At 40.6% G+C, this 19,808-nt stretch overlaps 2 protein-coding genes across 3 annotated transcripts; one reads left to right on the forward strand and one right to left on the reverse strand.

Moving 5' to 3' along the window:
• The first annotated feature begins 669 nt into the window (after positions 1–669).
• LOC110170724 (reticulon-3-like) lies at positions 670–6,564 on the forward strand. Its single transcript, XM_055156131.1, has 6 exons — positions 670–910; positions 1,760–1,898; positions 2,327–2,396; positions 2,862–2,908; positions 3,926–3,984; positions 4,064–6,564. Exons 1-6 carry the CDS (start codon positions 762–764, stop codon positions 4,110–4,112), a joined length of 513 nt encoding a protein of 170 aa, XP_055012106.1. The 5' UTR covers positions 670–761; the 3' UTR covers positions 4,113–6,564.
• Positions 6,565–12,157: 5,593 nt separating this feature from the next.
• On the reverse strand, positions 12,158–18,109 carry zfta (zinc finger translocation associated). Of its 2 annotated transcripts, XM_055156756.1 has the most exons (6): positions 17,448–18,108; positions 16,524–17,018; positions 15,851–16,216; positions 15,134–15,607; positions 14,757–14,843; positions 14,107–14,244 (listed from the first exon to the last, which is right to left on the reverse strand). In XM_055156756.1, exons 1-5 carry the CDS (start codon positions 17,569–17,571, stop codon positions 14,764–14,766), a joined length of 1,539 nt encoding a protein of 512 aa, XP_055012731.1. In that variant the 5' UTR covers positions 17,572–18,108; the 3' UTR covers positions 14,107–14,244; positions 14,757–14,763. The 2 variants fall into 2 exon arrangements, with proteins under 2 accessions (XP_055012730.1, XP_055012731.1); XM_055156755.1 differs by lacking the exon at positions 14,757–14,843 and having other exon boundaries at positions 12,158–14,244; positions 17,448–18,109.
• Between the last annotated feature and the right edge of the window lie 1,699 nt (positions 18,110–19,808).

Genomic DNA, 19,808 nt, shown 5'->3' on the forward strand with positions numbered 1-19,808 from the left:
CATAACATCCGTCGTAATTTCACAGCTCAGCAGCCAGCTCTCGTTTAAGACCTAGTAAATTAAAATTGTCAGGTGGTGGTATGGCAAGAGCAGTATCTGTGACATCCAAAATAAGTTTATAGCACTTATGTGCATGGGGTAAAGTGGCGTGTTACTGTGGACCTATACAGCCTGTGCTCCAGCTGAGCGTGCTGGAGCAGCGAAGGGCCCCGAGGCACCACCCACCAGTGCACATACAAGGCTTTTGAAATACCCCCCATCCCACCAGAGAAGGAGTGCTGCTCCAACCAGCCCAATGCAGCATTACATAACCCGCCTGCCTTCTATACAGCCCATCACTTCTGCATGCACGACTTCTCCTGAACATGCACTACTGCCAGGCTACTCATTGTGACAGAATTCTATGACTGTTCAGCTTCAGCTTAGGCCCATATTTTGTTTTTGTTGACCACCTGACTCTAGGAGATACAAAGAGCGCTGTTTGAATGATTTAGTGAAAGTTGCTTCACTGCTTTATTATCATTCCTTACCTCGTAATGAAAGTGTTTTATAATAGCTGCTTAAATTGGTATAATTATTTTGTAACATGGAGCCGTGCCTTTTATTGCCTGTAACCATCACACTTCTGTATTCAGTTCTAAAGTTTTAAGTTTCTTGTCACACATGCTTAAATCTAATATCTTGTTCGTTTGGTATGTGTAGTGAAGGACCTGATCCACTGGCGGGACCCCAAGAAGTCGGGCGTGGTGTTTGGAGTGTCCATGCTGCTGCTGCTGTCGCTGGCAGCCTTCAGTGTCATCAGTGTGGTCTCCTACCTCCTCCTGGCTCTGCTCTGCGTCACCATCACCTTCCGCATCTACAAGTCTGTGGTCCAGGCTGTGCAGAAGTCCAACGATGGGCACCCTTTCAAGTATGCATTTATTTTGTTTAAAAACACAGCGTAGTACTATAAGACCAATGTCCCCAGTGTGGAGAGTTATGTGAAGGAACTATTTCCGTAACCAGCTCCAACTAGTGGGAGGTCACGAGTGTCATCAGCTGAGTGACCTTAACCTCCATTCCACTATTTACTGACTGCATGTTATGGTGCAGCCAGATCCTTTTAAATTAACAAAGATTCAAAAAGGCAAAGCTAAAACCTGCTGTTCTTGAGAGCTTCACTTAACACTCAGGGCACCTCACCCACAATTATACTCAAGTGCTTCCTTCTGTGCCTCTTTGAATGAAATGGTCAGTATTACTGCTAAAACATGCCGATATTGTGCCTGTCATTTCCCCTTGTTTGTTTTGGTTTGCTCTGGTGCCCTGCCTTTGGCTTCTGCCCAAACAATAAAACTGTCCAGTGATTGGACTGGTCATCCTGTGGCTCAAGGCCAAACACAGATACAGGAAAGATACAAGATGGATTCTCATGAGTTTATGAACAAAACAAACAAGTTCGTCAACAAATATTTCAGGAATTCATCCTGCTGAGTCATTGGCCAACACTCTTTAACTTCCTTACATGGATTAAACTGTGACTAATGCTGATGTGTACATTTTATGTAATGTAATTTAATGTAATTTTATATGTGTGTGTCTTTAAAAAGCACAGTATAATGTAAACTTTAGTGACTAGTCTTTTTATTTTAGTCTAGTTATTTTACATTGATATGTTAACGGACCTAAATATTATTATTATTATTATTATTATTATTAGCTTTATAGTTGTTGCTTCCTTTTGGAAGTGGTGCTAGCTAATGTCCTGCTCCTTCTGCAGATCGCTTATAGAAAAGGATGTCGGCATCCCCCCTGAGACCTTCCGCAAGCACGTGGACGCCAGTCTGACCTACATCAACCGAGCACTGAAGCAGTTGAGCCGCCTCTTCCTCGTTGAGGACCTGGTTGACTCCCTTAAGGTGAGCTCTGGAGATGGGTCATTTTATAAGAAAGAATCCTGCTAGTTAATGATTTAGCTCAGAATTATCTCTCATTCGCTGCTATGATACCTGTAAGACACCGCATGCTGTCACGGAAGAATTTGATTTGAATGACTTGACTGCTGGAGAGGCACAGTTGTACCCCGCCCTGAACAGGTGCAACAAAACTAACAGGTGAATCCAGCAGTGATATCTCTGACAGTTCCCATGGGCGGGTCATGGGTGTGTGTGTGTGATTTTCTCTTACTCACTTGAGTAAATCATCCAGATGGTTTCCAAATATTAAAGGGAGTGGTCATTTTAGTTGAATATATTTTCTAGTCACATTAAAGTTGAATTCAAAAAATGCTAAAACAGATTTTTAAATGTTTCTAATATTTTCTCTGCCTTGTGTGTCTTCTGTGCAGTTGGCTGTTGTCATGTGGTTGCTAACCTACGTAGGCGCAGTCTTCAATGGAATCACCATTCTCATCCTGGGTAAGAGCCGAGGGATGTCTTCAACAGTGCATGATGGGATATGACAAGGGTTCTAATTTCCTCAGTAGAATTAGCAGTACTTGTAGTTTTCCTGGGGAATGAGGCCACAGTGAACATGAGTGATGTGCAGGGGGCCGACAGCAGGGCTCACACTCTGCTCCTATTGGGGCTTGATGGTCAGTGGCTCTAAAGGTCCTTAATTAGGTCGTCGAGATTCTATCTGACTGAACCTACTGTTATTCTTATCAGGTCCTCCACACCACAAATCTGGTCAATAAAACAGTGTGGTGCTGAGGTGTGAACAGCTGCAATATCCCTTCACTTGTTTGTAATTATTTTATAGCGCGGTCCATCTTTGTAGTTTATTATAAGGGTCAGTGTCACACTGTGGAGAGTGTATTTGTTAACTCATGTATGTCATGCCCCTGACCTTATATACTGACATGTTGCTCTTCCCGTCCATAGCTGACATCCTCCTGTTTGCGGTGCCTCCCATCTATGAGAAGAACAAGGTGAGTGTGCAGAAACGCTGCTGCCATCACGTGATCCAAAAGCAGTGAGCTCACTGATGAGTACAGCCTTCATCAGACACTGAGGCCTTTGAGGCACAGCTGCTCAACATGAAGTCATCACAATATACAGGCAGTGCAATGTGAGGAGGGTGAGAGATGTTGACAGAAATGACAAAAAATATCACTTTTACAATTTTAGTTTTACAGTCCATCAAAGATTTGTGTCGAGTCAATGGTCCTCAACTTTTTAGCTCCACCGGTTTTATGTCCGACAATATTTTGAGGATTGGGGGCTGCAGCGGCGTGGCATGGTTTAGTCCTGGTTTAGACCTGGTTTTAGTCCTGATTTAGACCTGGTTTAGACCCATTTTAGTCCTTATTAAATCCTGGTTTTAGTCCTGGTTAAATCCTGATAAAATCCTGTTTTTGGACCTGGTTTTGGACCTGATTTTAGTCTTGCTTTTAGTCTTGCTTTTAGCCCTGTTTAGTCTTGCCTTTTAGTCCTGGTTTTAGTCCTGGTTTTAGTCCTGGTTAAATCCTGATTAAATCCTAGTTTTGGACCTGCTTTTAGTCTTGCATTTAGTCCTGGTTTTAGTCCTGGTTAAATCCTGATTAAATCCTAGTTTTGGACCTGCTTTTAGTCTTGCATTTAGTCCTGGTTTTAGTCCTGGTTTAGACCTGGTTTTAGTCCTGGTTTAGATCTGGTTTAGTCCTGGTTTAGTTTAGTAGAGATGCACATAGGAGGGGGGTTTGCGCTTTCGCAGACCGGTACTAGGCCGTGGTTTTGTTTGGTAGCCGGCCCGGGGGTTGAGTACCCCCGCTTTAAGTCATAAGATATTTGTCATGATGAGTGGGCAGCTCAAAAAGAGATTTAACTGTCACTCTTCTTTGAGCAAATTACATGATAATCTTTTTAATTTCTAATTCATTATTTATTGAGAAAAATGTTGAGAGTAATATTGTAGCTCTTGTATAATGTTGTGCAAATATTTACTTGAATCGTTTTCTTTCCTTCAGACCCAGATTGACCAGTACATCGATCTGGTGCGCACTCAGATTAACTCCACCATGGCCAAGTTAGTATTCACCTGCACTCACAACTTTTTATTTTGGTGAAAAACAGCATAATTACCAAATTTTTCTTTGTGCTCACAGGTTGCAAGAGAAACTTCCCGGAGCCATGAAACGCACCAAAAGTGAATGATTGCCCTCGTCCAACAGAAACCATTACATCACCATCATTGTCATTTACCATCTCCATGCATACCTACCCCGGCCCTGGCCCCTCTCTGCCGCGCCCCGCCCCGGTCTAACTCCTCTCCTCTGTACCACCGACCGCCGCCTGTCCCACTCAAACCTCGCTAGCTAGAAAAATCCGAGCTACTCCACTCCAACACGACTGCGCAGCTTAACCCGAGCGTTAGGTAAAGAACTGTGCCTGTGCGGACAGACATGACCGCTCCCTCCTGTGCGGCGGCGTACCACAGGGGAGCGGGCAGGTGGAGTGAACTAGACTGAATCTATAAGCTGGTTTGGTTGTGTACAGTGAGCAGGGGATGGAGGAAGACTGCTTGTCACTCAAAAGCGAATGTCTGTATTTAAAAATTACACATTTCCTTGAAGGTAGACGCATTGGGGAAGCTAGACCAGAGTAAATTAATGTAAAAAAAAAAAAAAAACGAAAATAAAAATGTAACTGATGCTATTGTGACTAGTCTTTTCCTGCTCTTGCTCTGCAGTTATTGGTTAATGTCAGAAGCCGGAATAGGGCTCGCTGTTACCGATTGGCCTGTTGTTTTTGAGTTGTTTTCTTTCATCTTTTTTTTTTTTTTACAGGCGCTTGTGTATAAGTTTCTGCAATGCACTGATGTTTTGTTTTCTAAAACCCTTGAGCAGGTTGAAATAAAAAGGACTGGAACACTGAGCCAGCTGTGATAATTTGGTCTAGTTCACCCTCTTTTTGTATATACACCATTGAAAAGGCTCTGCTGTATTTAACACATTAGCCTTGCTTTTTATAGCCCAGTGTTGAGGTCTAACATTCACCTGTAAATGTCTTGATTCTTCACACTACTTTACTGATAAAAAATGGCTGCTTTCACTCTTATACTAGCGTGGCGTAGTGTCAGTAAGCTTACATTTTAAACAAGAGCTTGTAATTTTTTTCCGAAATGGTCTGTATGTTTGAGATAAGGCACACTCCCTAATGTGTGGTCACAGCCTCTACAAACAAATGTCTACAAACTGCTGACTGTCCGCGTTGGCTTTAACGACTGGCTATTTTGATACAGCTGTATTTTGTTCATTTTTAGTTAATTTATTCTAATCATTTTGCATTGCCACTGTAGGATCCAAACACGCGCTTTTATACGGCTGTACCGGCGTTAGGGAGGACACCTTTTTGATTTAAGTGTAGCTGGAAACGTAGCAGATTTTCGGGGTGCATTTTCATCTAGAGAACCCTTTTGCTTTTGGATTACCACGAACCGCATGTCATAACTGAGGATGGATGCCCCCTATAGGCTTTGTATCATACTCAATTTTTGTTCTATGTAATTATTGTGTGTGTTTCGGTGGTGTTTTGGGTAAAGTCACATAGCACTACTACTCCACATCTCCACGTATGTTTTAAGAGGTGATTACGGAGATTACTTTTCCCATTTCATTGTCTTGTCCAGGACTTTGCGTCGTCCCTTAGTTGAGTCGCAGCCCTACATTCCTTACTATGCATGCTCCTTGTTGCCATCTAGTACATCACAATGACAAAAGTAAAGCAGTAAATATCAGTAATGGTCAGGGTAGGGATGGGCTTCATTTTATAAGTCTAAATACTGCTGAAGCTGCTACATTATATACAAATACAAACAATATGAATTTTGGCATTACTGTTTTGCAATTGTGATTATGCATTATAGCCTATTTAAGATTATAAATAAATGTTCTGTTAGAAAAAATGACAAAGAGTAGTCAAAATATTGGACATTTGAACTGAAGGAAATTCCTGCAGGTTTTAATTTTATTATTTTTTTAAATGTTGATTGAAATGATGATTTTTCAAGTTAATTTTTGGCGCTGAAGGTTGCAGATTGACCAGTCAGAAACCAGTAAGCAGCACGCGCTCCGCATAGAACAAGCACCCTTAGGTTTGCTCAAATGTGCCGCATAAACTCATGGCTACAGTTAAAATAAACTCAAAAAAAGATGCTATTTTTGTTCACCATGACCTCAAATTTCCACGCTCTGACCTGGAGGGCTGAAGCTAAGGTCTGACCTCACTGCTACTGCTGTTGTGTTGTAACTAGCATGCATAACAGTATATTTGAAGGCTTTCTGCAGACTACTGGGACTCAGTAATGTAAAACCTCCATAAAGTCACTCATCTGAAGCATGTCTCTTCCCTCTTGGCCTTTCCCCCTTTATCCTCATCGTGTGCAGGGAGTGTGTGTGTGACTTTTCTGTCTTTGCAAGTCTTACTTTGACTTACTGGTTATCTAGATGGAGTTCACTAATATCAGCTGTTTTGTATTAGCTATGACTTTTGTTTAAAAATTTTAAGCTTTGGGAAAGTTGTTGCAAGAAAAAAAAAGAAAATTGGAAAAAAGTTTGTGGTCTCTGTACTGATGTCGAAGTGAAATTAATAAAATGCGTCAAAGGACCATATTTTGTTGGATTATTTGTGCATGAAATATTAACCCGTTGCTGCTTTATGTGTGGGGAAAACACCAGATTATTGTACAATATTGTCCACATAAATATGACCAATAAGAAGATTTGCCATGCCCCTGTTTTGGTGGAAAAGAGATTATAGCGCTCTAAATTTAGACTACACTACTTTTCAAAGCCATTACAAGTTGGTCACATGCAGATTCAGTGTAAACCCACTGGAGTCTTACATAATGGAATCTTTTACTATACTAAATATTGAATAGGCTTGCTTGTTCTGCAGATTAACTCTTGCCTTGTGCATGTTTGTTTTAATAGTAAATGACTGCATGAAACTGGCTTCACGTGGCATTACAGTTTAAATCACCCATGTCTTAAAGCTGAATTCAATAGAAGAAAAAAAAATACAAATGTTTACAATCCGTGTATCATTCGTTCATTCATTTTTCAGTATAAAACCAAAAATAAGAAAACAAAAAAATAACAATTTTCTTCATTATTTGTCTCCAAAACCAAAATGAAAAAACGGATAATGATTTGTTTTTTCAGTTTTTGATTTTGTGTTTAAATGAATAATGGAAAAAACAAAAAAACAAAAAAAACAGATAATGGCTGTTTCCTGTTTCCGTGACTTAAACTGTGATGCTGGACTGAACCAGGACTAAAACAGGACTAAAACAGGTCTGAACCAGCTCTAAATCAGAATTGAACCAGAACTAACCCAGGTCTCAGTCCTAGTCTCAGTCCCGGTCTGAGTCCCAGTCTCAGTTCTGGTAACACCAGTCTGAGTCCCGGTCTCAGTCCCAATTTCAGTCCCGGTCTGGTCCCAGTCTGGTCCCAGTTTCCTGATCACCCAACAGATATGCAGGCACACGTCCAGGCCAGTCCTCACACTCCTGCTTCAGTCCTGGTTTAGTCCTGGTTCAGTTCTGGTTTAGGACTGAGACCGGGACCGGAGCAGGACTCGGACTGAGATCAGGACTGAGACTAGGACTGAGACCGGTTTAGACCTGGTTTAAACCTGGTTTAAAGCTGATTTAGACCTGTTTTAGTCCTGGTTCATGGAAACGGGAAATGGCCATGATCTGTTTTTTTCCATTATTCATTTAAAAACAAAATCGAAAAATGAAAAAAAGAATCCTTACCCATTTTTTCATTTTGGTTTTGGAGACAATTAATGAAGAAAATAGTTGTTTTTTTTTCGTTTTCTTATTTGTGGTTTTATATTGAAAAACAAATGAATGAATGATAGATGGATTGTTTAGTCCTGGTTCATGGTTATTATCTCTGTAATCACTACACTGATCCACACGAAAAAAAAAAAAAACTGGCTCTAGTGGCTTCACTGTAATTTATTTTACTATGAAAAATTTGTTTATGATGTAGACTTGGTTTGGTTTCAGGTTTAGTCCCAGTTAAGATCCAGTTTTGATGTGATGTGTGCAAGGTCAAACACATCCGTAACCAGAGGTGGGACTTACAAGTTGTGACTTGGACTTGAGTCAGAATTGAGTCACTATTTTTAGGACTTGAGACTTGACTTGATAAAATAGACTAAGACTTGGGACTCGACTTGGACTTGAAGCTCAATGACTTGGGACTTCACTTGGACTTAAATCCTGTGATTTGAGAAGGCTTTCTATTCTGACCGTGATGATTCACACTAAGATCTTGACAAGACATTTAAAAAAGAAAAAATACATTTCTACAACTCTTATATAAATACTCTTATATAAATATACCATGACTTTTTAAGTACAATTTAGTTTAAAATTCATATAAATGGCAAAAATGTAAGGTTTATTTGGTACTTTGGTTTAAAGACTAGAAATGACTTGAAGCTCAAAGGAGATGACTTGGACTTGAACAAAGAAAGTTCAGTGTATTTGGGTCTGTTATTTCTTTCAAAAATCATAAATTGCCCAATAGAGTTAGTCTTACATTTAAATTATATGAAATTATGACATGAAATTGTAGAAAGTCATGAACCCAGATTTCAATTTATTATGGTTAATCCATCCAAATAATGCATACATAATAAAACGCTCTGTTAAATTGGCATTCACATTCTCAAATAATGGTTTCTGATGAGAATGAATGGAGCAAAGGAAGGAAGCGCTTACCAAAAATGGCCGCGAATCTGAGGACAGTTGAGTCCATCAGAAATAGCACGGGCATTAATCTCCAGGCTGACCTCCAGCTGAAGAGTGATTAGACTCCACTTCACTGCTCAAGTGAAGAAGACCCCGCTTTGGTTTTTGGTGGAACATTTCTCATTTTCACCATTACTTGTGCCCATCTCACTGGAAAAACAGGTAAGTACTCTATAAAGATATATAGATTTATCTGTATATAAGAGAGGCGCCTGCTTCTGGAAATAAAAACATTTTAACAGAAAGGTAATGGAAACAGTTGTCATATTTTGGTTCATTTTGCATAACAATATCCTCCTGAGACCCGGCCCATTCATCTGTGTCCTTTATAGTGGACATTAAATTAACCAGTCTGTCTTTTAAGTGTTTTGAGACTGACTCTTAATGGGGAGACTAGATTCCTCTGCTTAAATAGGGCTGGGGGATTATAGGGCACTATCATGTCCAGGATGAAAAAAAAAAAAACTCAATAAGAGTTAGTTTGTGGCTGCACTATGATAAAAGAAATTAAAAGGGTGTCTAAAAACGTTTTGAGGCGACTGTAAAAGCTTGTCAGAGATGTTGGTCATCAAAGAAGTTGTTTTTGTTACGTTAACAAATGGATTTAACTCCAAAATGTCCCCGGTGTCCATTACAGAAAACATGTTATAAAATTATAAATAAAAATGAACAAAATGTAAATGCTAAGGTGTTAATTTACATCCAAATAGATAGAAAATCATTAAAAAATATATATTGCAATACACTTTTTCAGGGTCCGAGGGGGATATTTCAGGACTGATTAGAGGTTCACGTACATTTTGTAATAATGGGCCTAATATTGGCCTTTATTACAGTATTTAAATCTGCTACACTCATGTACTACTGGTAGAATATTGCAGACTAGCAGATTAGAGGTGTAACAATAACCAAAATATCATGATATCGTATCGTCAGAAGTGTCTCAATAATATCGAAGGCCATCACAATATATCGAATTACAAGTTTCTTTGGTTAAATTCATTGTTATGGTGCAGCAATAGCTAAAAAAAACTGAGGGAACTACATTGACCATGATCCTTTGCTTCGTTTTGGTGCAAACTACATGAAGAAATAGCAGTTCTAAGCACTTTTAAATCTTAGTTCTTTAAATTAAGTCTTGTCAAGGCATTTTAAGAGGAAAAAGCATCATAATTACAGTTTTGTTGGCCTCCTTAAAATATTGTGAAAATATTGTATCGTGACATTTTGATATCTTTACATCCCTATTCCAGACTATTTATTTTCTGTAGATGATTTATTTTATTTTTGCCAAAATCATTCCGACCAAAACTACAAAAGTTGGTACAGTGGCATTTTTCATTAGTAAAGCTAGAATTGCCAAGAAATGCCTAAGTTTATCTTTCTGCACTGTAAATTTCTCTGATCTGCCCAAAATTTTAAAACTTATCTTTTTTTTTTCAGATTTATTATCTACTTACTAGTTCTGAGATCACTTAATTCTAGTCTAAAAGTAGTTTATTTTAAGATAACTTGTCAAGTAAAATTATCTGTCCATGCAGCAAGATAATTCCACTACTTGTACACCCTAATTTTTCCAGTTATTTATTGCAATTCAAGTCATGCAAGTCCAATGAAGAGCTTGAAATGGTACAAAGGTAAGAACCGAACAGCCAGAGGTTAAAAAAAGATAAAAGGACAAAACACAAGTCCAAGCTCTGCCAAAACTACCTCAGGAAAAAAGAACAAGACGGTGAGCTTGAAAACATGGAGTGTCCAGCACAGTGTCCAGACTTAAACCCCATCGAGCTGGTTTTGGGATGAACTGGACAGAAGAGTGAAAGTCAAAACAACTACAAGTGTCCACACATTTATGGGAACTTCTGCAACAGTCTTGAGAAGAACTTTCTGAAGAATATTTGATTTCTATTATAAAAAGAACGAGCCACGAGTGTGTTCAGCTTTTATATCTGCCAAAGGTGGACACTTTCATCAATCAAAAGTTTATAATATGTTTTGGTCAACAGTAAATAGAAAAAAAATAGAAAAAGTGTGGTGTTCTAAAACAATTGACCGGTAGTGTAAGTCATTTTCTGATAGATTTAGGTGTTTATATCTTAAGCTTTTTTGCAGTTTGGATATCAGGGGTGAAACCACTGTGTACTGGATTTTGTCCTGTGCAAATGAAAACTGATTCAAGGTGAGATTAACAGATTTTTAGGCCTATTATGTAACATGTCTAATAGCAATCCCTGTCTGAATTGATAAAACACTCACGAGATCAACATGCATTTCAAAGCATATTTGTTGTAGTCTAAATTACAGGGTTTGCAGGCTTCCTTAATACACACCAGATGACATAGGCCTATATTTGCCACTCAAATTGTAGTTTGCTTTAATCGTAGAATAATTTCAGCATTATTTAAAGTTCTAAAAGCACAACTCTAGTGGTGAAGGGGAATTGGGAAAAAGAACTGACCAAAAAAATTGATGACAAAGATTGGTTAAAAATGTGGCAACATCATCACACCACCACTTGCTCTCAAACATGGAGGGAGTTTGCTTTATAGACCCTAATTAGGTTTTTTAAAATTACACCTAAACTAAAGAGCAAACAGTTAAAGATGCATCAGATTTGTTTCTTTGCGGAAAGGCAGAGAAATCAATGTGTGTGTCCCTTTGTCACCTGACCTGGTCTTTCTATGCAATTTCTCAGAAGACATTATTCACCAAAGCGATATGTCGGCTCAAAGTGATGTCATTAGCTTCCAAAAAATCAATAACCAGGAACTGTGGCGCAACGCTACAGTGCCCTCAAAGGATCAATGGACATCTACAGTAAAAGACGTCTCTCTAATGGAAAAAAATATTTCAATAGATTGAGATTGCAAGAAGCACAAATGAAGAAGAAATGGGAAAAATGGACGTTATATATGCAAAATTTGACTATCCTGGTGTCACCTTGGCTCTTGTTCATGTTTTCTGTTTTACTTTTTAACATAACCAATAAAAAACAAAGTAACAAATTGCAGTTTGCTTATTGCAACTGTTCACTTCCAGTTTCAATTCAATTATTTAGCTATGCCATGACTATGAAGCTCCAAAAATTTTGACTTGAAACCTGAAAAAACATAATCAGATCCTTTGTTGAGCCTTTGTTGTTCTGGCTGACAGGTGGCACCAGGTGGACGGTCCTGCTCCTGCCATAGTCCACCTGTTTCGAGCATCCGAGACGGGAAAGAAAAATGAAAGAAGAAAAGATCCTCTATCCTTACACACATATTACATTTCTTTGAACTTAAGCCTTTGTTCATTTGACTGGAATATCGTGAATAATGTATTGGTCTGTGAGATCCATTTTTAGTTCATAAAAAAGTCACACCAAGAATGAATTAATTTTTTATACATTTCTTTATTTAAACTATGGAACTAATAAATTAGAATTCATGCAGCAATGTGTTCATGAGAGGAGTATAACAGAGAAGGAATTACAATGTCATGATTTTTTTTTTTCCTTTTTTTTATTTTACAATACAACACTTGTCGTATTGTAGACTAAGGTGCTGTGTTTTTATTGTTGCAGTTTTGGTTGTTTCCAGATCTATGTTCCAATTTGCATATTATTCAGCGATATAATAAAGTCATAACTGTAAATTCGTAATCTGGCTTTTAATTCATTGTGTGTTCATCCCTGAGTTAGATTTTTTGTTAGTTAGCTTCTCATATTGTTGTTTTTGCATAAACTTTGTACAATGCATGAAAAAAAAAAAAAAAAGAAAAGTACCCATACTGGCGTAAAAGGGTGTAAGAAATATTTGAATGTTTGAAGTAGAAAAACAGAATTTGTGCAGAAAAGTGCTTGTACAAAGTAATATATGTACAGCTGGTCTGTGCAGGCTGTTGAGACCAGAAAAGTGAAGAGGAAAGAACCAAAAATATGTAAACAAATATTAAATAGGTGTCACTGGCCTTTTAAGACCATTCATTGTCTTCAGCAATAACATCATTCAGTTGTAGGTCACAAGGAAAGCTAGGGTTTACTAGATTTAGGGGGACAAAGTGCTGCGTTGTCTTTAGCTAATTCTAGAAAAGAAATAATTTCAAATGTTCCTGAGAGCACAGGAGCTGGAACGATTCAGATACCAGCCCTGTATTATTAATAACATAACAAAAGCTAAAAACAAAACATTTTACATCTTTGAATAAATAGAAAAATGAAACGTATCTTCTATATTTGCATGTCATAGTGACCAAATCAAGAGCGTGAAACAACTGTAGAAGTACGGTCTAACATCTGGATCTGAGCGCACTTTGGCTTGTTCAATGGCAGATAAGCCTTAGCCACATTAACCTGTGACTAACGGTGAATGAGAACTATCGTCGCACAGGTGCATTGTGGGTAATCAGTGGCGGCTTTTCACATTTCTATGAAGCGCAAAGAAGACTCAACTCAAAGATCAGAATCCCCTAAAATGAACTTAGTGCATCACTGCTGTACGTGATTATTGTTCCTGTCAAAATGCTCTCATATCAAGGTGTTGAAGTAACGCAAATATAAATGGGTTCTTTACTTCTCATGTTCATAAACCCCGGTGAATAATATGGACATCTTTCTTGCAGGAATATTATCTTTCACAGTGGGTTGCAGGCATAGACTATGGTTGCAGGCGGTGATTGTATTACCTTTGTTCCAATTTAAAAATGGAATATTGAGAACAACTGTATCTGATTTTTTTTTTTTTTACAGGCAGACATAACCATCTGTTATAAAAAAGCAACCTCACCATGTCAGTAGTTCACCTTAGAGCTTGTTTCGTATCTGAGCAACCCAGATTTGAATTTGGGTCAGTTCATTCACGTGTCTTTTTACCCTGTTTCCGATCTGTCTATACTTTGTCAAATACAGACTCAAAAGTCCCCTAAACATTGGTCTACTTAGTAAATAAGTAATGAATTACTTAAAGGCTGGTCTGGCTTTTCTGTTTCCACTAGCACCACCATAACAACCCAACTGACAAAATAGAATCACTATGAGGGAAATAAGTGCATTTCTGTGCTCCTGATGTGAGGGTTTTGGAGCCCTTTAAGTGCCAAAGCTTTGTGGGTCACTGTACACGTGGTCCAGGGAGATGTAGTCCTCAGTGTTCCTGAAGTGCAGGGCACTCTGGCTGTAGGTGTCCAGGGCCCGCTGCTGCTCCTCGGGGCTGTAGAGCAGAGAGTGAGGGTGCACCTGCTGGATGTGTCTTTTAATGGTGCTGACCTTGAGTGTGGCCAGAGTGGCTCCACACACCATGCAGATGAGGCCGTGCCTGCGACAGTCGTAGTCCATGAGATAGTCGTCCCTCCAGCGGCTTTGGTAGTTGCGCCGCTGGTCCTTCCCTGGGTAGTGGGTCTGTCGGGGGGGCACCCCTTTGCCCGACCCCCCGTGTACGTCATCCACCTCCTTTTTCAAGCGCTTACCAACTGTGGGAGCGTCAGGGGAGCTGTCCTCTTTCGTCCCATCTGGATCCAGGACATCAGTGGTGCCCTGAATAATTTCCGCTAAAACAAAAGAGAGTTGGAATGAGAAAGAGGTTGCACTACAGAATCAGTTTTACAGTGGTAGTTAGTTTTACAGTAACAACCCTGATAAAATGTGCTAAGACTATGTTGATTTTGATCTCCTTTAATACTTAAGACTCATTTCTGATCTTTTCCCTGGACATTATCTGTGGTGGTGATCTAATTACTATATCTGTAGACTGTGGAGACAGCCTCAAACTAAAGGAACAAGTCACCGCTAAAATTAGAACAAATGTCAACAAAGCTCCAACTGATCAAACAGTCAGTCGGGGTCAGTCGCATTTGATTACTTCAGTCATGTTACAAGGTATCACTATATATTTGTCTTATTTAAATAGATTTGTTCATTTTCAAAACTGTTTATAAGAGATTATTTTACAAGGAGTAATTTAGCATTAATTTTATTCCTTTTTATCAGATCAAATATAGTTCATATACATTAAAATAAATTAGCAATTGTTTGGTAATTATATATTCTTATTAAATCTTACAAAGATTTCACTGCTTCGTACCACCAGAGACACCGGGCGTACCACCATTGGTACCCGTACCAGAGCTTGATAACCTCTGTAGTTGATCTAGGAATAAAAGATTGCTAAAATATCATGCAATTAAGAAAACAATCTGTAATATAAAATGTGGTTTCCAAAAGGTGGGCCAGGATCCAAAAGTGGTTCATGGGCAGATCAGACACAGTATCTGGGTACAGTTAATTTGGAAACTACACTTGTTATTGATAAATATTTTTATCTAATGGCTCAAAAATCAAACCAGTTGGGAACCACAGAAAAAAGCTCTAAAATTGCAGGTCAGTTCACTATTTCATTTCATACATAAGCTGAGTGTTAAAGCCACATTGCAGTCTTACCCTCCTCCCCCTCCTGCCCGTCTGTAGAGTAGTCTTTAGTCCAGGCTGCAGCCATGGCCTCCCGCTCCTCCCTGCTCAGGGTGGTGGTCTCGGGGTGAGCTTCCTGGATGTGGCGTCGGAAACTGCTCACCTTGGTCTCGTGCAGAATCTCCGAGCACACCATACAGTACGTGCCCTTACCCTGAGGCCCATACGCCACCAGATAGTCCAGTCGCAGTCGCCACGGGTTACCCCCACGTAATCGAGCCTTTCTGGGCTTACGTCCACGTTTGGTTGGAGCTTGAGGTGGAGGAGTTATTTGCGGCGCTCCGACTGCCCCATCCTCTCCTATAAGACAAGTGCCCTGAGCTGAGCTGCCATCTTCCTGCTGGTGCAAATTGGACTTGACCGAGAGGGGCTTCTCATCCTGAGCAAAAAGGTCCTCGGTAGATTCTTTGGTGGTTGTTTCTGATATGTTTGGGTTTTCTAATTCTTCTAAAAGACAACAAGAAGAACACACATCAGTCCTTTCACTGGCTTCACAATGGTAAAAAAGGTTTATTCAACATCTAATTATTGTTCTCCAAGGAAACAAACAGGACAAAAACTAATTGTTCAATTAGAAAACATGCACATTATACTCACAAAATCAAATTTTTACTGTCAATATTAGCTCAATATTTTATGCTAATTAAACCTATATATTTTATGTTGATGAAACACACTGTGTTGTCTCACCGTGCGTTTGCGCCCAGGCCTGCAGGATGCAGTGCTTTTCCTCAGAGCTGTAGACTAGAGAGCTGGGGTGTGTGTCCAACACGTGTCTCTTTATGTGCTCCAGGTGAAGCGAGGGCAGCTCGACCCCACACACCATGCACTGCAGCCGGCCTGCCTCACCATCGTACTTCATGAGGAACTCCTGTCTGAACCAGGCATGCAGGGAGTCATTCAAGTACTGCTCCAGAGTCTGGGCTAGCGGGTCGGCTGTGTCCTGCTCCTGTTTAGGCTGGGGCTGGGCCTCATCCTCAGGACTGGGTGACTGGCCGGAACACTGTAAGGACAAGTCCTGGGAGCAGTCCTGTGGTGTCCCACCATCCAACACAGCTAATGGATTAAACAATCAAGTTATTATTATTATTACTATTATTCAAAAGACATGTCATTCTAAATAATGTCTGCATGTATGTCAATAACAATAATGTCAAAAGGTCATCACAGGGCCTGGTTGAAAGATAATGATATTTACAAAATATATTTTGTTGTGTTTATTATGTTATTTATGTTATATCTTGTGCAGGCAGAGTTTGGTCTTTAGTCTATGCCTGCTCACACAGCATTACATCACCCGGCCTTGTGAAACACATAGTGATAGTGCCACCTAGTGTGATATGTGTAGAACAGCAGTACGTACCAGCAGCAGGCTGACTGGACAGAAGCAGCTCTCCCTCTGTAGCTGTGGTCTCTGCAGAGCTGAAGGCCTGACCCCCGGAAATATTCAGGTGGCTGTCCCAGCCTGAGCGGATCACGTCTTTGTCAGCAGCGCTCCACAGCAGGGAGTCGGGGTGCTTCTGTCGGATGTGCCTCTTGATAGTACTGAGCTTCAGTGTGGCAAGAAAGCTGCCACAGACCATACAGACCATGCTCTGCCTCTGGGAGTCAAAGTCCATCAGGTACTCACTACGCCAGTACTCATGATAGTAGCGCCGGTGGTCCCGACCTGGGATACGGCTAATAGTCTGTCTGGAGCCTCTTGGTGCCCTGGCTTTACCAGGGGAAATGGTGAGGAGGAGTGGGTGATCTGGACCCTCTGTGATGCTCCAGTAACTTGTGCCCGGAGATTTAACTGCTGTGGCTGTGGCAGTCTCTGAGTTCTTGTCAGCGTGGCCATTAGCAAGGCAGGCTCCATCTGAAACACCGGATTTGTAGATATAATTCATACATTTAGGATACATTTAAATTCTTAAAGTTTCTTATATTCATTAGGTCTGTTCATTAGTAATAATTAGACAAAGAGTATTAGCAGATCATCTGACAGGTTTGTCTGACTTGTCATCGTGTATCTAAATGCGCTTGTACAGTGCACAGAATGTGGGTCATTTGAACCAATAATCAATGTGGCTCTGGCATTGACCATGAGATGCAGTCGCTAGGTGGCAGTCATGACCCGTGCTGTAGAGCCTTTGTTTATAGGAGCCACAGACATAGGGGCCATGCTGCTCCATGGCATTGTCCCTGACGCGGATTAACTGACTGACAATGGTTGTGCCTTGACAGGCACACACTTTGACTGTTTAACACTGTGTAGTTGAAAATAGTGAGAATTACAACAGTTTACCTTCCAAGTCACTGTCCTCTCGCGTCGCTTCCTCGTCTCCGCTTATTATTAATGAGAGTAGCTCAGCCTGCTCGGCACAGCGGAGATCTACGGGCTCTGTTCCGCCCGTGTCTGCCTCTTCCATTACTGCCAGGCTGCGGCTCTCACAGCGCTTGGGTCCCTCAGTGCTCTACCGTAGCATACCGCCGGAGCGGGACATGTCATTACCACTGAAACATGTCGCTCGACACGCATCTGCTGTGAACAGGCGCTCCACCACGATGTCCCCACACACTAGCGCCGAGGAGCCAACTTAACTTTTCACACAACCACAGTGTGCAATAGAAAGCGCGCCGCGTCACTCCGCACTGTGTGCCAGCGTTTAGCAGGCCTCCTAATGTATTTTAAGGCTCTTGCTTGTCTTCAGGGTGGGGAGCCGTACTAGGGGCCCCTGGGGCTCCTTAAGGGGCTCCTGGGTAAATTTAAAGAGACAGTAACAGCGTCGACAGCGCACACCCACCCCGGGGGGCAGTGCCAACAGCGGGAGCGACTGATAAGCGGCTCAGATAAAGCCGATCTTTCCACGGACAGTATGGAAACACCCTCGGGTTTGTTCGGAAAAGACGAGGTTAAACACGAGGCGGGTCCTCTGTACACGAGGGCCCCATGAGCTGCTGCTGACAGCAGGCCGCATGTGAGGTCCCCTCTGTGCGCAGGGTGCAGTCCCAAACCGCGCTGTAGCTCTGGTAGCAGCAGCCTACGCGAATCACATTTGTACCTACTGCATTTCTACAGGCATCAGAATTAATTCAGAACTATTTGCTAACCTTAAACATTAGCATTAGCACACATCATCTTACCAGGAAGTGATTTTGGACTATAATCGCAGGCTAGTTAAAGGCCTATTCATGTATGGATTACTATGGTTTATGTTGATTTCTGTTTCATTTAGCAAAAACGAACAAACAAGCACAGAGGCACAGGATCAATCTAGCTGAGATATCAAAGAAGTCTGAGGGGTCTGACAGTCTACAGAGCCTATAAATGTTGTTTTTAGTTGACACATAAGTCTGGGAACATGTTTTTAACTGATAAATAATTCTGGGAAAATCACGGAGCACCTACTGTTTGCATCATTCAAGGCCACTGAACTGAACATTTTGCACTTTAAATGTCGCAAGCATTTAGTATGAAATGAGCACAATAAGATTATTGATCACATTTACTAGATCATCATCCATGCAGCTTCATCTGAGATTTTTTTGTCTCATAAAGTTAACCAAACTTAGGGTGACCAGACGTCCCCATTTCCCCGGGACTGTCCCAGTTTTGAGCCCTGTGTCCCCTGTCCCAGCGGATTTATCCAAAACCATTGATTTGTCCCAGTTTTATTTAAGAAATGTCCCTGGTGTCTCTATTTTTAACCAGTTTGGTCCCTGCCAACAGTAAAGAGAGGCATACATTGTCATTTGTTTAGGTAAAATACAGAGAAGCTGCTTAAAAATGTCCAAAACACAAAGAAAATGTGACTCTACTGACACATGTTAGTCGTGAATGGGTCAAGTGCATAACAATTTTCCTTTATTACGCACTCGAGTCACACTTTTATTATTACCAACCACCACAAACCGAGGGTGTCCCAGTTTTTTATTTTGAAATTCTGGTCACCCTAATCAAACTATACGAGCAAGTTTCAGGTGGCTTTGCTTCACATTTGACCTCTAACAATTATTTATAATGCTCATAAAATAAATTCACCAAAGGAGTACATTTGATCTGGCCAGTTTCACGCACTTGTCACGTGCCTCACGTAGCTATGGGACAGACGCATGTGGGACAGGACTGACACACTGTTGGCCTGTCACTGGCTACTCTTTATTGACCCTTTTTGATCCTGATTCATATAATCTTTTAGACTATTCTCTCTCCATCTTAGGCAACTTAGTTCACCATTTCCTAATATAAAGAGCAGGACTTTCAATGACCCAATCCACCATTTTCAGCAAAGGGTCCATGGCAAACTTTTCAAAGAAATGCAAAGTGTCAGTGTTTAATCTGCTTCTCATGGAGGCAAAAACGTATGAACTAGGCTACAGTGCACCCTTTTGCATCCCTGAGCAGACCCTAGCCAAAGGGAGCATTGTGCAACTTTTCCAGGGTGTCATCCATGTTCTTGTTTCCATGGAGATGTTTTGCTTAAAATGCAAGGTGCTACTACAGCGTTAAATCTATCCAGCATTTATTTAACTGTTACCACTGCTCAAAAAGATAAGTGGATATATTTTTTTATTCCATGCTGTGACACATATCATGGAGACAAGCAAGTTCCAGACCATTCAGTACAGTTGAAAAGTTACATAGTGCAGATTTAAGCAACAATAA

This window comes from Boleophthalmus pectinirostris, unplaced genomic scaffold (assembly GCF_026225935.1).
Source record: "Boleophthalmus pectinirostris isolate CB_2022bp ecotype Guang Dong unplaced genomic scaffold, ASM2622593v1 HiC_scaffold_20, whole genome shotgun sequence".
NCBI classification, from domain to species: domain Eukaryota; kingdom Metazoa; phylum Chordata; class Actinopteri; order Gobiiformes; family Gobiidae; genus Boleophthalmus; species Boleophthalmus pectinirostris.

What these genes read in the sequence shown, in the direction of transcription:
- LOC110170724 (XM_055156131.1), top strand. Translation starts at nt 762, where the DNA reads ATGCTGCTGCTGCTGTCGCTGGCAGCCTTCAGTGTCATCAGTGTGGTC. An exon ending in AATCACCATTCTCATCCTGG is followed by an intron (nt 2,397 to 2,861) that starts GTAAGAGCCGAG and finishes TCCCGTCCATAG; the next exon opens with CTGACATCCTCCTGTTTGCG. An exon ending in ATTAACTCCACCATGGCCAA is followed by an intron (nt 3,985 to 4,063) that starts GTTAGTATTCAC and finishes TTGTGCTCACAG; the next exon opens with GTTGCAAGAGAAACTTCCCG.
- zfta (XM_055156755.1), bottom strand. Translation starts at nt 17,571, where the DNA reads ATGGAAGAGGCAGACACGGGCGGAACAGAGCCCGTAGATCTCCGCTGT. An exon ending in AGAGGACAGTGACTTGGAAG is followed by an intron (nt 17,019 to 17,447) that starts GTAAACTGTTGT and finishes CCGGTGTTTCAG; the next exon opens with ATGGAGCCTGCCTTGCTAAT. An exon ending in GGCCTGGGCGCAAACGCACG is followed by an intron (nt 15,608 to 15,850) that starts GTGAGACAACAC and finishes GTTGTCTTTTAG; the next exon opens with AAGAATTAGAAAACCCAAAC.